At 37.1% G+C, this 19,165-nt stretch overlaps 1 protein-coding gene across 2 annotated transcripts in view; it reads right to left on the bottom strand.

The window, feature by feature from the left end:
• Window positions 1-19,165, bottom strand: part of LOC103487197 (uncharacterized) — a 44,528-nt gene that overhangs the window by 6,468 nt on the left and 18,895 nt on the right. For both annotated transcript variants that reach the window (XM_008445428.3, XM_051081654.1), the window contains 7 exons: window positions 18,507-18,577; window positions 10,359-10,464; window positions 10,064-10,203; window positions 9,764-9,922; window positions 9,586-9,689; window positions 4,428-4,597; window positions 2,757-2,946 (listed from right to left, as the gene is read on the bottom strand). In XM_008445428.3, coding sequence (XP_008443650.2) covers window positions 2,757-2,946; window positions 4,428-4,597; window positions 9,586-9,689; window positions 9,764-9,922; window positions 10,064-10,203; window positions 10,359-10,464; window positions 18,507-18,577 — 940 coding nt within the window. The remainder of the gene's footprint in view (window positions 1-2,756; window positions 2,947-4,427; window positions 4,598-9,585; window positions 9,690-9,763; window positions 9,923-10,063; window positions 10,204-10,358; window positions 10,465-18,506; window positions 18,578-19,165) is intronic.

Raw genomic sequence — 19,165 nt, 5'->3', positions numbered from 1 at the left:
ATCATTTCCTATGAGAATAACATCATCAACGTAGACAATTAAAATTGTAGTTTTATTATTCCCAATGTCAATAGTGATTGCTTTTCCAAAGCATTTGAACCATGCTCTTGGAGATTGTTTACGACCATATAATGATTTCTTCAAGCTGCAAACTTTGCTATTTCCAAGTTCCATTTCAAATCTTGGGGGTAAACGCATAAACACTTTTCCTAAATCACCATTGAGAAAAGCATTATTAATGTCTAATTGATGAAGAGGCCAATCCAAATAATTCTAGTGGAGTTTATTTTCACAACAAAAGCAAAAGTCTCCAGGCAATCAATTCCATAGGAAAGTTTTTAGCTAATAATTTGATCTTATATCTTTCAACATTACCCTCAACACTAGACTTTTATCGTAAATACCCATTTGCACCCCACATTCTTCTTATCTTCTTCCCAAGTACCACTTTGACTTAAGAGCATTCATTTTATCCATAACTGCTAGTTTCCAATTTAGATCATCTAGGGCTTCTTACATAACATTGCAAACACAGGATTTCTTGGACTTCCTGCTCTCATATCAGGTTGAATCACCAATTGACCCAAAAGTTTAAGTCGGTGGGTGAAGGTAAACTTATTATCAACACTCTAACAATTTCTTCAAGTGTTCAAGTTCCCAAAACCTGTGCTTTTTAGAACAAGATCAAGGAAGTCCTAATCAACCTTGTCAAAGGCCTTTTTCTTTGGATTAGAAAGCTATCTATTCAAATGAAGACAATTAAAGTCCCGACGTTTAAGCCTATAAATAATTTCTATTATTTCCATATTGAAATGAAGATAATTAATGTCTGAATGTTTTTTTAAAAAGGAAACCGATCTCATTACTATTCAATAATGGTAATAATAAAGAGAGAAAGCTCAAAGAACATGAGGATATACAAAGAGCAAATAACCTGAAGATCAATAGATGTACTAGGACATCTCAACTAGGTTAACACCCCTTAGTGCCCTCATTTTTCCAACTACAAATTACAGAAACAGATTATATCAAAATCACCAGGCTGAAGCAAGCCTTTCCCCATAGGCTAAAAGATACACTTTCTAGAGCTTGGAAATATAGAGGAAAACACAGATAACATGGAAACATCTCTTCATATCGGTTAGAAAATGAAGGCATGCCAATTCAGTAATATCTCTTGAAGGGAATAATTTTGGAAACCTTGAATAAAGAACACCATGACGAGGCCTTTAATCGGGCATACTCAAGACGACCGTTCCAGCTTGAAGACTTGTCATGGAAGACTCATTGATTTCTTTCGAACCATAGCTCTACTAGTAATGTCTTGACCGCGGTGCACCGTAATGAAAGAGCATTCAAGCCTACAAAATAACTTCTTTTCCTTGAAAACTCAATGGAATAGAATCGCACCACCGCCCTAACATCTCACCTCATAATTAAAAATCCCATTAAATAGAATTCTACCGCATCCAACCAAGGTTTGAAATAGTCTGACTTTCACTCACTCATCCTCTTACTATGTACACAACATCCAGTAACTAAGTTTCCATCTAATGACCATTATACCCCTTGATACTAACATACTAATATTCCTATCTAGTAACCTAACATTTGACTCTTCATTACATACAGAGCTAGTGAAAAGTTCCTTTACTAATGGAATTTGTCTCCTGGAATACAAGAGTTTTGAACGATCCTTAGTCGAGAGTGGGCCTTAAAAGATTCTTGAAATCATTTAATCCATTCAAAGCCATCCATACCCAAAGAAGAATCAGGGGGCATTGGTGGTCTTGATTACAACTGCAAACCACACTTTTCAATCAAAGGAGATAATTTGGCATGAATTATAAGTAACTTATCTGCTTGTTGATCATTTTCACCAATTAGAAATAAGGAATCAAAACCATCTACAAAACTTAAGAAAGATCTTGATGTTATTGATGCATTTCAATTATTTCAAATTGACTTTTGTTCCTTGTGTTGTGTGTCATGAATGGATTAGCTATAATTCTGAACTCGACTTTGACCATATCCTTTGGAGCTATGATTTAGCCTGTGATGCATGAAGTTCTTCAAAGAGTTCCATCCTCACTCTCTTTTGAGAGTCAGGGAAAGGTTTTCTCTGGGAGGTTGGGTGTGTGTTGTTTCATGGGGTCTTATTGGGGTAGAGAAAGAATGGAGTCTTCAGAGGTTTTGGAGTGACGTTTAGGCTCTTGTTAGATTACAACGTGTCTTTGTGGGCTCCGGTGGCTAAGTCATTTGCTCTTATTAAATTACAACATGTCTTTGTGGCTTCGGTGGCTAAGTCATTTTGTAACTACTGATGGCAAATGCACGGCAAAGCTACTGCAACAGCATTAATGTTGGTATAGTAGTGCCTAAAAACTTCTTTCTCACGGTTTTTCTCCATTTCTCCCTTTTTCCCCTTCCTTATTTTCTTCTTGTTCTTTCCTCTTTTCCTAAACCAGCTTGATCCCAAAATCGATTTTGACAGACTGATCACTTATGTCAGAGAGAGAGAGAGAGAATAAGCAAGAGGCAGAAACAGGGATTCAATAGAAAAATGGAGAAGATAGGAAAATAGGGGAGTAAAATGTCATGCACTTGATGCCCAAGCCAATGCAAGTAACAATTCAATCAAATGAGCCAAGCACCTAGAATGATGGGAAACCAGCAAACTCTGAAAGTTGTAATTCCATTGTACTTTCAAGTCCAAACATCATAGTCACAAGAAAACTAAAGATCCTTGAACTAACCTCATATCCCACAAAAGTGATTTACCATTGCACTGCAAATGGCTTTCCCAGGATGAAATCTCTGACTGTACTACAATAACCATGTCGGAAAGTGCCTTTGCCTGATAATGTTTGTCGACTAACAAAGGTTCTGTATGAATGAACCAAAATATTGGAACTTCCAGTGTAGAACTATGAGGAGCATTTGTTCCTACAAAATCCAAAATAACCAAATTAATACTGGAAAAAGAAAAGAGATACAGATCAGGATAGAAAAACAAAACCCTTTTAATTATGCTATCAAACTTGAGATATGGTTTGAAAAGTTTAAAAACAAAATCAAGTAACTTGTATAGCCTGATTTGATGCGGAAGAATACTACTTTTCTCAGAGATCCTTCAACACATCAAGCAACTTCACCGACTTCCAGTTTGAGACTACAAACCTTTCTTTCCTCCACATATGAGATCATAAAGAATGCCTCTAATAAAAAGTCCTGAAGCAGCTTTAGTGTTAAGAGCATCAAGCTAGAAATTATGTTGCTGGTATTGAGGGGCCACAAAATTTACTTAAGATCAAACTCACTTGCATAGAAAGAAAATGAAGAAACGTACAAAGACAATGTAAAGAGAAAACTAAAATAAAACAAGGAAAGTCAAGGAGAGGAGGAGGAAGAAACCGAAGGCTAACCCTTATTATTAGAGGCCCAAAGGGAGAACATGTCCAAACTACCTTTCTTCAGCCTTATATTGTAGGAGACTAAAAGTTCAAACAGGTGAATATTCAATCCAATTTGGTTTGAAAAGTCAACATTGTGGAAGTGAAGAAAGTGCAATGCGGATGTCAACCTAGTTGAGATTTCCAGGTACACTTGCTGATCCCTAATCGCTTAGATTTTGTATCTACATTGTACTTAATGAAATGTTGATTGAAGACGCTTGTTTCATTTTTCAATAAAAGAACTTCGTGGAACAAATTTAAGGAAAATATCCAGAAATTTCGGCATCAAACATTAGTCACTTTAAGGCTGGAGAATATGTACATCATGTATTTTTCCATTATTCATGTACACCTTCCCAATGTTATAAGAATTCCACGGACTTTCTCAAAGAACAATCTTCTCAACATGTTTTTTTTTCTTTCTTCCTTCGGTATACTAAAAGTATCAGAAGTCTATCTCATAGAATTCTTTTCATGCGAGGCATTAGAACATTTCAAGTGCCATTGATGGAAGTTTTGGAGAAGGCAGCAAAGAGGCATCGAAAACACACTTGAACGCCTGAGGCCTAAGTAATTTCTAAGAAAAGATCGAACTTTTAACTTGTAACGTATGATTATATCCTTTTTGAGGCCAACATCTTCCACGTATATACTTCCTTCATCTTCATATTTTCACCCGTACCTCCTGAACTACAAAGATAGACTGTTGGTATTCTTAACTTGTCTAGGTTACATATATTTACACACAATCAAATTTGTAAGATGATTGTAGTTCCTCAGTTAATATGACTAAGAAAGAATGTCTTCTTCTTTCCAAAATGTTCTTAATTACAATAACAGGACATTTTTTATGGTGCACAAAAAAAACACTGGAGAGTTGATAAAAAGATCTAGAGTGACCATGAAATCATGAAATCCAATTAGAAACACACGCACACACCCATACATAATAAATTAAGCGAGGCTCAAAACCTTTAAGGGAATGATCCAATCTTTGCAATTGATATTGGAGTATAGATGAATCGAGATAGGTACGAATTGTTTTCCGATACGTTCCATTGACAAGCAACAGTGGAACAGCTGCTGCACGTCGTGCCACTGAGAAAGCCATTGCCAAAGCAGGATCCTCTGAGAGTGGTAACCTACAATACATACTTACAAATATTACGGGAACTATAATTCCAAAAGAAGAGATAACAATCACATTACAGATAGTAACAATCTCATGGCAGGATATGAAATACAAGGATGAAGGACTTGATGTTAGAAGTTGGATTATTTTTGGTTAAGTTTTTATTTAACTTCCAGGTGGAATAGAACTAGGTGCTTTGGTTAGCTTTTCAGAAAGGAATTCTAAAATTTTAGTCTTTCCCAGAAATTTGAGGTATTTTAATGGATTAATTCTCCCGGTGATCTTTATTTTCTTCTTAAAAGGAAATTATAAAGAATGAAGCAGAGCACAAAATACAAGATGGTTATACAGTAAGCAATTAAAGAACTAAGGATCAATAGACGCGTCCAGATATCTTAACTAGGTTGTGATACTCCGTTAGCGTCCTCATCATATCCAAAAAATAGAAAAATGAAACAACCTTGAGAAAGTAAAAATGGTCCAAGACATAAGACCTTTACATCAGCAGCCTATCAGTAACAAAAGACTAAAAAGTAAAAGACAACTCTAAATCGGGCAAAAACATGGCACTTGCCTAAATCTCCTTCTTTGGACTCAAAATGACTAAACAATAAAAGCTTGCCAGTTGAGGTAAATGTCCTTTGTGGATTGATCCTGAAATCCTTTGACCATGGAGCACCATGATGAAGCATTTAAATGAGCATAATCAAATCGATCGTACCATACTGAAGTCGTATTGTGGAACACACATGGATTTCTTTCAAACCATATTTCTACTAACAAGGCCTTGACTGCATTGCACCATAAAATTGATGAGGTTTTCATTAAATCTGGTCCAGAGAGAATTTGCAGCACATTACCACTTAAACTGCCATCATAAACCCATCTGAAATTAAAAATTTGCAACAGCCTACACCAACAATTTACTGCACAAGGACACTCTAAAAAAGGTGCTGAAGGTATTCTTGATTCATACCACATAGATGGCACATATGAGGAGATTTGCAATGAAAAGGATGCTTTTTTGCAGTGAAGAGGCACAATCTAAATTCACTTGAAGCATAATCCATACGAATATGTTAACTCTGGTAGGGCACTTAGTTTTCCGAAGCCCCCTGTATAAAGAAACATCGATGAGAGAAGCAAGCGATAGATGAGTAACCAAGGATCTATCAGTGAATAAGCCCACTTGGCTATAGGGACCAAACTTTCTTATCTGGGATAGAGTTTACCATTTTCGCATTTAAAGAAATCGTTAGTGTTTGAAAGCTAAGAACCTCCTCCTCTTTCATTAATCTTCTAAGGTAAACTACTCAGGAACTAGTTTGGCTATCCCAGAGCTATTTAAGGGAATATTATCCAACCATGGATCAATCCAAAAGTACACTCAGCTGCCATTACCAATTCTGAAAATGGCTAGTGCTTCAATCTTGCGTCATTCTCTTGAAATACTAATCCACAGGATTCTCAAACTCAAATTCTCCTTCTCGCTAGTAGTGTGGCAAAGGAAGGGCTAGATACCGTGAATACTTTTAACTACTTTGCACCGCAAAGCCTTATATTCTGACATGAATCTCCATCCCCATTTTGATAAAAGAGCCATATTTCTTATTCTCAAATCACTTAGGCCGAGACCCCATCTCTTTGGCTTTTGGTGATTTTAGACCATTTAGCAAACTGGTCAACTCCAATACTCTTTTCAAGACCAATTGTTTTGATTTATTTAGGAGGCCTCTAATGTTCCACGACATGATTTCATGCTTTCGCTTATTCAAACTTTTATTCAAATAAGATCAATTTTGCAAGTGGCAATGAATTGGACTAGTTTTGCAGCAAGTTTTTGGTCGATTCTTTACAACATGCCTTGGATTCAGGGGTGAGAAATAACTTAGGAAGATTTGGACCCAATGCATCCTCCAAATTATATGCGTCTTATTCAGCCATCACGTTGTCTCCATCCTCTAAAATCACAGGTTCTAATTTTTCACTGCTGGTGGTAATGACTATGGATTCTTCATCATCTAAACTTTTCTTTTCCGGAATTTGTAATATTTATGCTCAATGCAGAGTACCTCGCCCAAGATTAATGGCCGAATCTGGAATTGCAAGAGATAGATTAAAATTTGAAGAGATGTGAGTTTTATTTACTGCCTTTTGCATTCTAGTCCAAAAGTTTGAATTTTCACACAGCTTTCCTCAAGTAAATCAGAATTCAGGAGGGCCATCCAAGCATTTTGGAAGGAGGTTCTTCCTTTGATGTAGAATTTCTGGGAGTTCTTGAATATCTGGAGATCCTTAACCACTGTCTGAATAGGGGATTTTTCGATTGGTCCTTTTATTTTTCCTTTTAACCTTCTTTTTGTTTCTGTTGTCTAGAGAGATAGGTTGTTGGAGTACTTCATTAAGGGGTAAGGGAAAACCGTTAACTTTAATGTTTGTGGGCCTCATCTCCTCCTCCTTCTTGTTAGCATACCAGAACCCATGTGTTCCTCCTGTATAGGCTGCTTTGGTGGGACCCATCAAGTTGGATCCTTTCTTATTGGCAGCATTGAAGTTGTTTATGGGGCTGCTGACAGATGGAGATTTGGGAGAACAAACAGCATCAGCTTTAGGTGCTTTGTTGCCACTGCTCTCCTCGTCCCTCCATAAATTCCTTACCTCTTTCCCCACAAGTGGCTGTTGCTCTTCTCATTTTGAATTTGAATTTTGGCACGTGGCCTGTTCTTCTCTTTTTTCTCTAGCAAGTAGGAGGCCGGCCGGTCGGAAAAGTAAAGCACCAGCCATACTTTTTTTTCCTTCAAATGGGTTTCTATTGATTGTTGGAACCTGCTGCATATTTAGACTATTATACACCAACGGGAGGTCCGATTTCTTCATCCAAGGCTACTGCATTTAATCTACGTAAATCAATAGGATTAGTGAAGTCACTAAGTAAAAGATCTTTTTTCATCAACAGTGGAGATCGAAATTAAGGAAGAAACTTCCTCTTAAAGTGTTCTTTATCTCAATGGTTGCTAGTAGGAACCCACATAAATTCTTTCTCACCTGGATTCTGGCTTTAGAACAATCAATAAGGTTAAGAGTATCTAGAGCTATTTCTTCCAAACCTCCAAAGTGCTCACAAATTGCTTTGAAGACTTCTTTCCTCCATACGCAAAGGGGAAGGTTCTTAACTGGCTCTCATGCCCTATAATAAGTGTTGCTTCGCTATGCTTATCATCATCCCACTTTTCAAATAATAGGTGAAATTTTCGATTATTAAACCATTCTCCGAGTGTAATAACCAAATCTTCAACCTTTCCTCTTGTTACTTTGATAACGGCTCTATCGACATATAACGGGTTAATGCTGATATTGATGTTGAACAAGTCTTCAATATGGGCTTTTATGTCCTTCCATTCATCGAAGGCAAAAAACGTGATAATATCCCGAGGTTAGAAAAGTCTTCCGTAATACAATTGTCTGATTTTCAAACCCAGTGTCTTTCACCCAAATTTTTTTTTTTCCCCACTATGATTGATTGAAATTTGCTCTAGGCTCCCTTTACTTTATCTACACAGCTTAAACCCAGAGTTTGCTAGAGGAGGTCGTGATCCCGTCTTAAGCGAGTCGTGCTGCAGGGAGGAATGCCACTGTTTGTATTTATGAATCAACAAAAAGCCCTTGATCATATTAAGAAATGAAAACTATCCCTTCTTGGAATTACTTGAGAAGATGTGAATAATGGAGAAGTCGTTGGATCCCTTTCGTGCTACACACCTCATGAACCAACCTGAAAGAGTTCGAAATTTAGTAAGCCTTGGTGATTCACGTCCGTCGTTTCTGTTTCCCTAAAAGAACTTCCATTTTGGTTCTTTCACTAGATTCTAATAGCTTCCACAAACCATCTAAGTTGAAGCTTAGACACTTTTAAAATTTTTCTAAAAACCACATCTTCAATATGAAAATATCCTCTTTCAAACCATATGCAGTAAAATGAATCTTGGATTTTGCAGCTTTTCGCCTCCATGTCTGAAACTACTTATCTTGCCGGAATTCGGGGATGCCAAAGCCATGGAGTGAGGGAGGAGAAGAGAGGAGAGAGGACTTACTTTGCTTGATTTTTAGTTTGGCTGTTTCTAGCCTTGTGTTTGGTTTTCTCTTTCTTCCTTTAGTTTCTTTTGGATGCTTCAGTTTTCTTTACATTGTTTTTATCACTAGATTTCTTCGTTTCTTTATTTCTCCCCCTTATGGAGTCCATATCTTGAGTATTAGTCACTTTTCATTTCATCAATGAAATATTTTGTTTCTTGTACAGAAAAATATAGAAATTTGGATCATATTCAAGATGTTATTTAGTTCTAGCCTTCTTCTTCATGTTTCAAATTCATACGTTTTGTGGTAACTCACCGTCTAATTTGGTCTTTTTATTCAAGGAAAGAGAACTTTTCATTGGTATAATGAAAAGAGACTGGCACTCAAAAATAAAAGAAGAAAAAGAAAGATAAAAATAGCATTATAAGCAACCACACACCCAATAGAAAATAAAAGATCACCGGTGAAAGATAAAAGCTCCCAACACAGAACAAAGATTTGAAAAGAAAATACAAAAAAGATTTAGAAAGATAACAAGATGCATCCTTCCAAAGCAAAGTTCGTCCAGTAATACATTGGCAGCATAAATCCACAACAGATGATACTTAGTCTTCAAGGAAGATCCAAATATGACTTAAGAATAAGATTCTTGGGTCATATACTTAAGAAGTTTCACATAAATAAAAATTCTTTAATATAAAATTATTTAAATATCTTAAAATATTTTTATAAAAACAAAACAAAACAAAGAATTTCATTTTATAATAAAAAATGCTATTTAAGAGTTGATGATAAAATTTATAGGCTAAAGCCCATCTTTTATATATATATTTTAAAAAGGAAACGAGCATCTTCATGGAGATAATGAATAGACAGTACAAAGATATAAATATAATTAATATATCTACATGATAAACAACATACATGGTCTGACTAAATAGAGGTTTCTGTGAAGGCAACAACAAAGACGAGAGCCCATCCATTATAGCTTTAAGATCTATGGGCAATTGTTTAATGTTTCTAGCTTTCTGCATCAACAGAGTTAAGAGAAAATTAATATATACCAATGGTCCTTCCGTATATTTAGAAATATGAACCATACCTCCTGTGTGATGAAAAACAATTGAAATGATATTTTCTCAAAATAATGGAATGCCCCGTCCGACAGTGAAGGTGATATAATATGTCTCATTGACCCCCAGAGAGTAGCACCCAGATGAGCCAGAAAAGTATCACGTGCTACAGTGTAGTTTTGGAACTCCTGCATGTTACAAGAATTTAGAGAAAAAAAAATACACATTCATGTTGAGTGTTAACAACCCTTCTACAAAACATAATAAAGAATACATGAAGTGTTGCATAAAAGTCAAAAATAACAAAACCTATAAAAGTCTGGCCTCACCTCATACGTATCACTAAATAAGTTCCAATTCTCCATTCGTTTCAGTGCATCTATGGCCTTCCTCTTATGATCTTCATCATATTCTTCACCATCAAACGACTGAAGCTCATTTTTTAAGTCCCGCATCCTCTCATCAAGTTCTGTGTAGAAAGAACACCAAATTGTACACTTAGAAATCAAACAATTATATACCAAGCATCCTTTTAAAACGCAATTTATCAAAGCAACAACATCAACTGAAGTAAAATATAAAATTAATATTCAAGCTTGCATTCTAAAGGAAGAAAGTAATAACCTTCACAGAGAGCAAGTTTGACTTTCCTTCCCTTGCAATGTTTGAAAGCAAAAAGCTCATATATGTCAATCTCTGCTAAAAGAATATCAATGGCTTGATGATCTTTCTGCAAATTCCAAAACATTTGACGATTCAAAACAGGAGACAGTAAAACCTAATAAACAGCTTCAAAAATCAATATTATTCAATTAAAATGTATTCTCTAACTTTATGTAAGAAACAGAGACATATATTTCTAAAAAGAAACCAAAGAACAGCCTACGGGCAAAGGGCAGAGGTTATTCCCCACAAAACTATAAAGAAAGCATTGCAGTTCTTAATAATCATAGAAAGCTATAACAGAATTTAGCATGATTTGTATTTCTTTGGTGTTGCAGTAAAAGGCATAAAGAGTCAAAATAAGAAGACTTGTCGTCAAACACCAGGCTGTTGTTTTCCTTCCAAAGGCCCCAAAGGAGAGAATCAGTACCACATCCACAAAGAACCTTCCCTATTCCGCCAAAAATCTACCATCAAGTGCCTCCATAAGCCAATCGTCTTCCTATGTAAACACAACTCCACCCATGCCAATAAGAATAGTCTACCATCTTTTGGTTGCAAAAGGACAATGTAGAAATAAGTGGTCGATGGCCTCCTCCTTTAGAAGGCAACCAAGTGAGAGGCGGTTTAAAAGGGTTGCCATCCATATGAAGTCTCTAAGAAATTTCTCTAGACAATTGACCACTTTGTAGATTGATCTCCCTTTTGTATCCGTTCAACCTGAGCAAAAGAGAAGTCATACACAGAAAGGTTCTTTCATACAGTGCAGAACGGACTGACTGCCTATGGATGTCTCCAATTCAATGGATGAAGGGAGGAGTATCAGGAAGGTTTGCTTTCCATGCGAAGATGAGAAGAAAAAATAAAGGGTCCAACAATAATCTAACTGAATGAGGAAGAGCTCTTTATGTGGTGTCACTTGACTTTACCACCATCTGGAATGCGCTGAACTTCGTGGTAACCATTCAATGAAAATTCTCCTGTTTCTTAAATGCAATTCCCCAATTATAGTTTTTTTTTTTCCTTGAGAAAAACAATTTTTATTGAGAAAAAAAAAATCAGCCCACCAAAACATCCCATCAAGAAGGGGTTCCAATTAAGCAAAATGTTACGAATGGAATAGTTACAAGAGGTCTTCGATATCAAAGGCAAAGAGACACATGAAATCTAACAAGGGACCAAACCTCACTATAATTCCTTTCCTTACCACGAAACACCCGATCATTTCTCTCCCCCCAAATATCTAAAATCACTGTACACACCCACACAAGCCACCAAAAATGGTCTTTCTTTCTAAAAGGCAAATGGAGGAAGAACTCCTAGATCGTCGCTCGAACACTCCTTTCGCCAACATAGCTATTACCAAACTCCTGCAAAAAAGAACACCACACGTCCTGCATAAACTAACAGTCCCAAAAAATATGATCAAGGTCTTCCTTTGGCTTTCAACAAAGCAAACAACAAAACGACCCAACAAGAGACGTCCTCCTCTTAACAAGCCTATCACAAGTGTTCACCTGACCAAGGAAAACTTGCCAAACAAAAAATCCTGACTTTTTTAAGAACCTTAATTCTCCAAACCACATCGAAAACAGACACCCTATCAAGGGAGGGATCCAATAACAAACTAAACAAGGATGTACACGAGAAACCTCGACTTCGGTTAGGTCTCCAAACACGAACATCTCTCCTCCCCTCCCTAAAACTGCACCCCTCAAGCAGAGAAAGAAGAGAGGCAACCTCCGTCATTTCCCTATTGGACAAATTGTGACAGACCCCGAAAGTGAAAAACAGAATCCTTAGACCCAACCAAAAGATATGAGACCAGACGATTCTTAAAAGAGGGCAAGTAAAACAAATCACAAGAATTTACACGAAAAAACCTCGACCTTGGTTAGGTCTCCAAACACGAACATCTCTCTTCCCCTTCCTAAAAATGCACCCCTCAAGCAGAGAAAGAAGAGAGGCAGCCTTCGTCATTTCCCTATTGGACAAATTGCAACAAACCCCAAAAGTGAAAAACATAATCCTTAGACCCAACCAAAAGATCTGAGAACTGACGATTTTTAAAAGAGGACGAGTGAAACAAAAGTCACAAGGTAAGTTCTCTCTCCTCCCCCCACCCCCCCCCCCCCCTTCTCGACACTTTAAGAAGATATCAGTTTTCCGACGAGTAAGTTTGCCAAAAAAAAAAAAAGACTCGCTTTATCAAGCTCCCAACTCTGCTTGTTCCAAGAGGTTATCGAAGAACTATGTCAACAATTAAAAATGAAGTACTTCTACAAGAAAGAAAGAATCAAAAAAGGCATAACAGAAGTCTCAAAATTCAGAGTGGAGAAAGGGTGGGTTTTAAGATGCAACTTTTGGCCTAGAACAGGAGGAAGATCTTTCTTACATATCTAATCGGGCAAAGGAAAACAAGGACGATAAACGTTTCTGGAAATGATGAAAAGCTTCAAATCCAAGCACGATTATACGACATGGTTTTCAGTACAAAACAAGCGAAAAAGCAACCACTCTGAAGGTTTGGGCCGATCACAAGAAGAGAAGGATAGTTATGTGGACAAAATCAAGCAAAATAAGACCTCTGTTTTCGACCTGGAAAAACAGATTAGTTGCTAACATTGGATTATCAAGAATCCAAAGGTCTTCCGAACAGATTTCAACAATCTTTGGGTTGTCACTTGCCTATTTGAGTTCAATGGCTAGGTCGAGATTAAAGAAACTTTACAAACTTCCTTCCAATCGAAGATTATTATCAACCTGTTGTTTGCAGAGAATGCTCTAATTGATATTGATCAAAGATTATTCAATGAAGTGATAGAGCAACCATCCTAGGCAAGATTTAGGTGCCTTCCACTTAAATTTTGACAAATGGGATAAGATATTACATAGCAAACCATTGTATGGAAGAGGATATAGTTGATTGATCTCGATCAAGACCTTACCTCTAGACTACTAGGATAATCAAACTCTTGAAACTATGGGGGCCTAATTTGGGGGCTTATTAGATATATCCATGGAAACTTTGAATTTTGTAAATGTTTCAGAAGCTAAAGTTCAAGTTAAAGAAAATTTTGGGTTCATTCCGACAACACTTGAAAACAATGATGAGAAAAGAGGTAATATTTTCTTGAACTTCGGTAATATTTTCTAGTCAATCCACCCAGTAAAGTCAGAGGAGACTTATTTGTTCATGATTTTTCAAATCCGACGGATGCTGTTACATTAAATCAATTTTTGAAGGTTTAAGGGTTTGAATATGATTCGCTAAATGATCAGTTTGAGTTTCTTTTACCAGCAAGGATGCGTGCACAATATACCAAAAATCCATTAATCCAATCAGAAAAATTCAACCATTTGAAACATCAAAAGTTGGAATCTATTTCACTGGAGCCAAAGAAGGTGGTTGCATATGAGGAAAATCCAAAGGTCTTCGTGAACTCTCTGCTGGAACCCAAAAAGATGCAATCAAAGAAGAGAAAGAAAGTTCTTATGGGCTCTTCAGTTTTCTTAAATGTGGAAAGCCAATCAAAGCTTTGTAATCCAGAGGAAGTGTTGGATTCTTCAATGCATAATTAATGCCCATACAGCTATAAAATGCACTAAGACACGTTAACAATACCTTCATTTTTGGAGGGAACATTGAAGCAAAAGTCAAAGGGGTGCTTTTAACGAAGAAAGAGAGTTTGTTGGCTGCTTCTTCTTTACTGCCCACCGAGAAACCAAAAGGCACTCAGCCTATCTTCTCTGATTTAGTCCAATAGGCTAGATGTTAGATTTCTACCACTCCTTGTTCTGCCATAAGAAGATCTCTCTCTCCTGCTTCTTCAGCTTTGATTGCCCCTTCTGCAAAGGAGTCAGTGCCCATTACAACTCCTAAAAAAGCCTCAGGCCTCTCCTCTTAGTTTGTGCATTTATCTTCTTCATCTCATGCATCTTCAGCCAGATCCAGTCTAAGAGGTTTTTCTAAAAAGCATACGAAATCAAAGAAACCCTCACTTCCCTTTGAGACGTTCCCCAAGCATTTTGTGCATCTCTTAAAAAAGGTTCTTGTAAAGACAAAGATGTTGCAAGACCAAAATTCTCAAAACTCTAAATTTTTAAAGGTAAAAGACACAAGACCAAGTTGCTTCATCTTCAATTACGTCAAACATCAAGAATTCAGAAAAGACAAGTGCCTTAAGGACAGAATGGAGCTTAGATCAAAACCTTGATTCTTTGCAGGTTAATTGCACTTGGATTCAAGTTCCTTCTCTTTCAACCAGACCAAACCCTCAAAGATCCGACCAACCATATTTGAAGTATTCTGTTTTTTCCTTACCTTCCTTAAAATTAAAAGTTTTGAGTGGTTCCCCTTTCCAAACTCCAGCCCTCCATCCAAAAAGAATTGTGATTTAGATTTTGACTCTCCTTTTAGGGTGCGTAGTGTTGAAGATGATTATTTGGGGAAGCTAAATGAGTTAAAGGATCATTCTTTGAAGAACCCCTAGAAACTGATCTCAATGATTTGTTTTAGAACGAAGAGGATTTGATTGATGGAAAATAGACCTCTGAAAACCCTCTCCGTCTAAGCATCGCAAAATTCCAGCCCATTTAAAGACACTAGTAGAAAAATGCAAACTAGTTTTTGTTTGAAATCTGATTTTAGTCACTTTTTGTTCCAATAATTGGTTTCTTTACGAGGTTAGAAGGTTGCAGATAAAGAGGTTGGAATCACGTCTCTTTAACTTTTAATTCAGAACTATTTCTCCCATTAGTTTCATTGAAGAAGTTGGGATCAAGAACTGTTTCCAACCAATAGAACAATTAAAACTTTTAGCAGTTCCTGGTTTTCATTTCAGTGAAGATTCAATAAGAATGGTTGTTGTTCTCTTGGTGTTCCCCTCTTTACTCATCTCGAAGCTTATTGTGGACATCATAAGTTAGTTTCCGGCTTTTCGATTGAGTTGGTTTGTTCGTTTCATCTTCTCTTATCAAGTGCAAGAATGGTTTCCTCTTGTCAAAGAATTTAATATTACTTCGCTATTTGTTGGTTTGCAAATTGTTAGCAAGTCTTCTCGAGCACAAGATCATTTTTGGCTCCCATTAGGGTTCCGTCTACTTTCATTTTCATTTTGGCTCAAGCTTTTAGTGCGCAATTCTTCCACAAAAATTGGCTTCTTATTGAAAGACCATTCTTTTGCTGGGGTATTCTCTCCTTTTAGGTTTGCGTTATAAAGGACTTTGGCTTGTTCGTATCATTATTTTGATTTTCCTTTTAGTCATTTTTCTCCTTATTGATCTTAGTATACTACTCTTGTACTTTGAGCATTAGTCTCATTTATTATCATTAACAAAGAGGCTTGTTTCTATTTCAAAAAGAGGACAGGTGATAGAAATACGAAAAATAAGAACAAAGAGAGCTCTCCCGCACCCACTAATCCTCCCAAAAATAAGTGTCTTTACCTTCCCCCACAATGCAACGAGGAAAGTGAGAAAAAGTTGGAAGTTCAAAAGAAATATCTTTCTAAGGGTTTCAATGTGTGCCTTTTAACCCCTTTCTCCGTCCATTCAAAAGGATGGGTGTCATGCTTTCTCACAATTATTCGAAGCCATAAGGTTCGATCTCAAAGGTGAGGCATCAGAGCCACTTGACCAAGAAAGCTCTGTTGCAAATTCTTAGGTTTCCAATTTCTAATCCCCCCACCCCCCACGTGCCTTCACTAGGCGCCTCATTGCCTCCCCACCAACTGAGATCCTGTTCCTTCGTCCACCCCTACCCATAAAAGATCTCTCGTACACTTCTCAATGCACTTGCACACCGAACTAGTGGCCTGAAAAAGTAATACACACAGATGCCACTCATCACAGATCTAATCTATCAGTTTTAGAGAAGAACCATTTCTTCTACACCTCCTGTCTCTTTTAAATCTTCTCACAAATTGGATCCCAAAATGTCATAGCTCTTGGGTTGTCGGCCAAAGGGAAACCTAGGCAAGAAGAAAGAAGAGAAGCAACCTCACAAACCGAACGTCTCCGCGCACCTCTTAAGCTTTTCTTGATCACTATTAATTCCCAAAATTGTACATTTGTTCCAATTGATTTTAACCCCGAATATCTCTTCAAAAAAGGCCACTATAAGGTTAAGAATCAAGGAAGACTCCTCTTTCCCAAAGCATAGCAGAATAACATAGTATCATCTGCAAATTGAAGATGCGTAAGGCTCCCACTTTCAGTAAGCATCCAATATCCCAATAAATGAACATTACTCTAAGCTTATCCTATGGCTTATACGACCAATGATTATTAATCGACTGCTCTACCAAGGAACATTGGTGAGGCTTAAGCATTGGGTACAAATAAAATATTACTTGACCATGTAATTAATTTCATCAATGGGCACTGCTTTTGATTCATTAATTAGTATCCTATCACTTGCTCACTATTATATGTAACACCTTAGGCCAGGATTCGGAATACAGATTTAGCAACTGATAGCCCCGACATTCCTCTGCATTTCCTACGACCTAACTACGTCGCCCTTGCTTGTCTTGAAGGCTTCTAAGAGATAAAGTTGTCCCAACAAACCAATACATCCTTTTAGCATGCTTTGTTCACTCACATGCATCCTAGAAAAATTCTCAGGAGGTTATCCAACATAAAATTGTTCCAAGTCAAACACACTTAATTTTAAAGTTCCTATAATTGAATCATTGAAAAAATGAAGGTGCACCTTGTTGGTATAGGTAGTAGCTTTCAATTCTTTTAAGTCTTTCTTAACCATACTTTCATTCCTTGAGAATCCTCTTGTTCATATGTGATCACGATTCATTCATGTTCCCTTTCTAAACTCAATTTCATTACATTGTCAATTAATTAGTATCACAATAGAAAGATTCTCAACCAAACATGAAATGCAAGTGGTCGATCAACTTACTACACGCCTATGTTTTAACTTTCACATTCAATAGAGGCATCTAATTTCCCATTATCTTTCCCTCACTTTCCTCCTTCAGCGGCCACAATTTTCCCGATAAACAAACACAACCGCGAACTATGGCTTCTTCAATAATCGCTTCTCAATCTCTTCCCATTCGCCGCCCCCTCCTCCCCCCAAACCTACGCCATCCACCACCTCCTCCGCTTCTTTCTTTGTCAGCTGTCAAATCTCCATATCTTGGCCTTAGGGTTTTAACTTCCTCGTCCCTTTCTTCTTATTCACCAAAACTTTCCCATCAATCACAAAAATTTCTGATTTCATTGCTCCTTACCGGTCCGACCTGGAAACTTGCTACCATTCTTTCTATTTCCCTAGCATTTTCGACCGTAATTGTTAAACTGGTTCAAAATGTTCGGCCGATTTTGATTCCCCAATGTCTCATAAATAATCCCTGTTCTGAGATCGGTGCCTTACAGTCGGCCAACTCTTTGTTCTTTGCTGCTTTATGGGACCCTCCCGGTGGATCTCTCAGCATGCCTTTGACGACGGTTGCTGTAGGTTAGGCTAAGTGACTGGATATTTACAGTGGAGTTTTGATGGTTAGGGTTTTGCTGAGTTGGTTCCCCAACATTTCTGGGGATTGGCAGCCAATCTCTGCAATTCGTGATCTCTGTGATCCGTACTTGAACCTCTTCCGGAATATCATTCCTCCAATCTTTGATACGCTGGATGTTAGCCCGCTCTAGGCTTTTGCGGTTCTGGGCACACTAGGGTCAATTTTGAGCAGCAGCGCTCGTATGTTTTGGAGGAGGCTATGAGTGGATTTGGTTGGCTTTGGTTGGTTAGTGGCGGAATTTACGAGTAAGGTATAATTCAATTCATGGAAAGTTGGATTTGAGTTTAGGTTTTGGGATACTTTGTATTTTAATACCATAATTTGGGTTTTTTTATTCTTTCTTCAGGGGTTTTGAATTTACGAGACATGATTATAAATTTTAGTTAAAATATTCGAATTTTGACTGCTTTTAACGGAAGCATTTGTTCGATTCAACAGAGGCATCCAATAAAGCATCTGAATATAGAAGTTATAGAAGGAACTATTTGCCCAATATTTAATGGATCTTCCTAATTATCCCCAGTAACTTTCCTATATCAATTGCTTACAGACTTCTTAAGAGAGTTCATACATCGCCAAAAACAGCAAATTTCTCCTGGATAGCATTCTGCAGGCGATCTTCAGCTTCATCTTCTGAGATTTCTGCATGCCAGAAATAGGGTCAGAACTTCTGTAACGGTAATCCCAGTACACAGACATAATGATATTATAACTTAAAAATAGAGTACCAATTGTATGGCTCAGAAAACTATGGAAAGCCAAAAAATTGGCATTCACAAGAAGAAATCAACAACGGTACATAAGTTAAGACTTCATTATGGTGGATGGTAATTACTGAGCATTTTAAACGACATGAATTTCAAGGTTCTTATATGCATTCCTTTAGTTATGGTTTTAATTCCGCATTTGTAATAGCTTTAGAATTTTCGACATTGGCTATTTTGGATGTAATACTTTGTTTGCTTGCTTCCTTAATTTGGAAATGACATGGGTGGTAAAGGGGATCAACCTAGTTGAGATTCCCGAATGCACCTCCTGATATGTATTTTGTACCTTGAGATGTCTCTTTCATTAATCATTAATTCAATGCAAAAGTGTGTTTTTCTCCAAAAAAAAATTAAAAAAAGAAGGGATAAAATGCTCAGTAGTTACCAGCTGCCAGAAATAGATTAAAAACTTGTGAAACAGGTAAACCACTAAAAACAACCTTACTTGGACAGGATCTGTTCT

Source organism: Cucumis melo, chromosome 2, assembly GCF_025177605.1.
Source record: "Cucumis melo cultivar AY chromosome 2, USDA_Cmelo_AY_1.0, whole genome shotgun sequence".
NCBI lineage: Eukaryota > Viridiplantae > Streptophyta > Magnoliopsida > Cucurbitales > Cucurbitaceae > Cucumis > Cucumis melo.
Note: the sequence above shows the minus strand (reverse complement) of the source record. Positions and strands in the feature narration are given on the sequence as shown.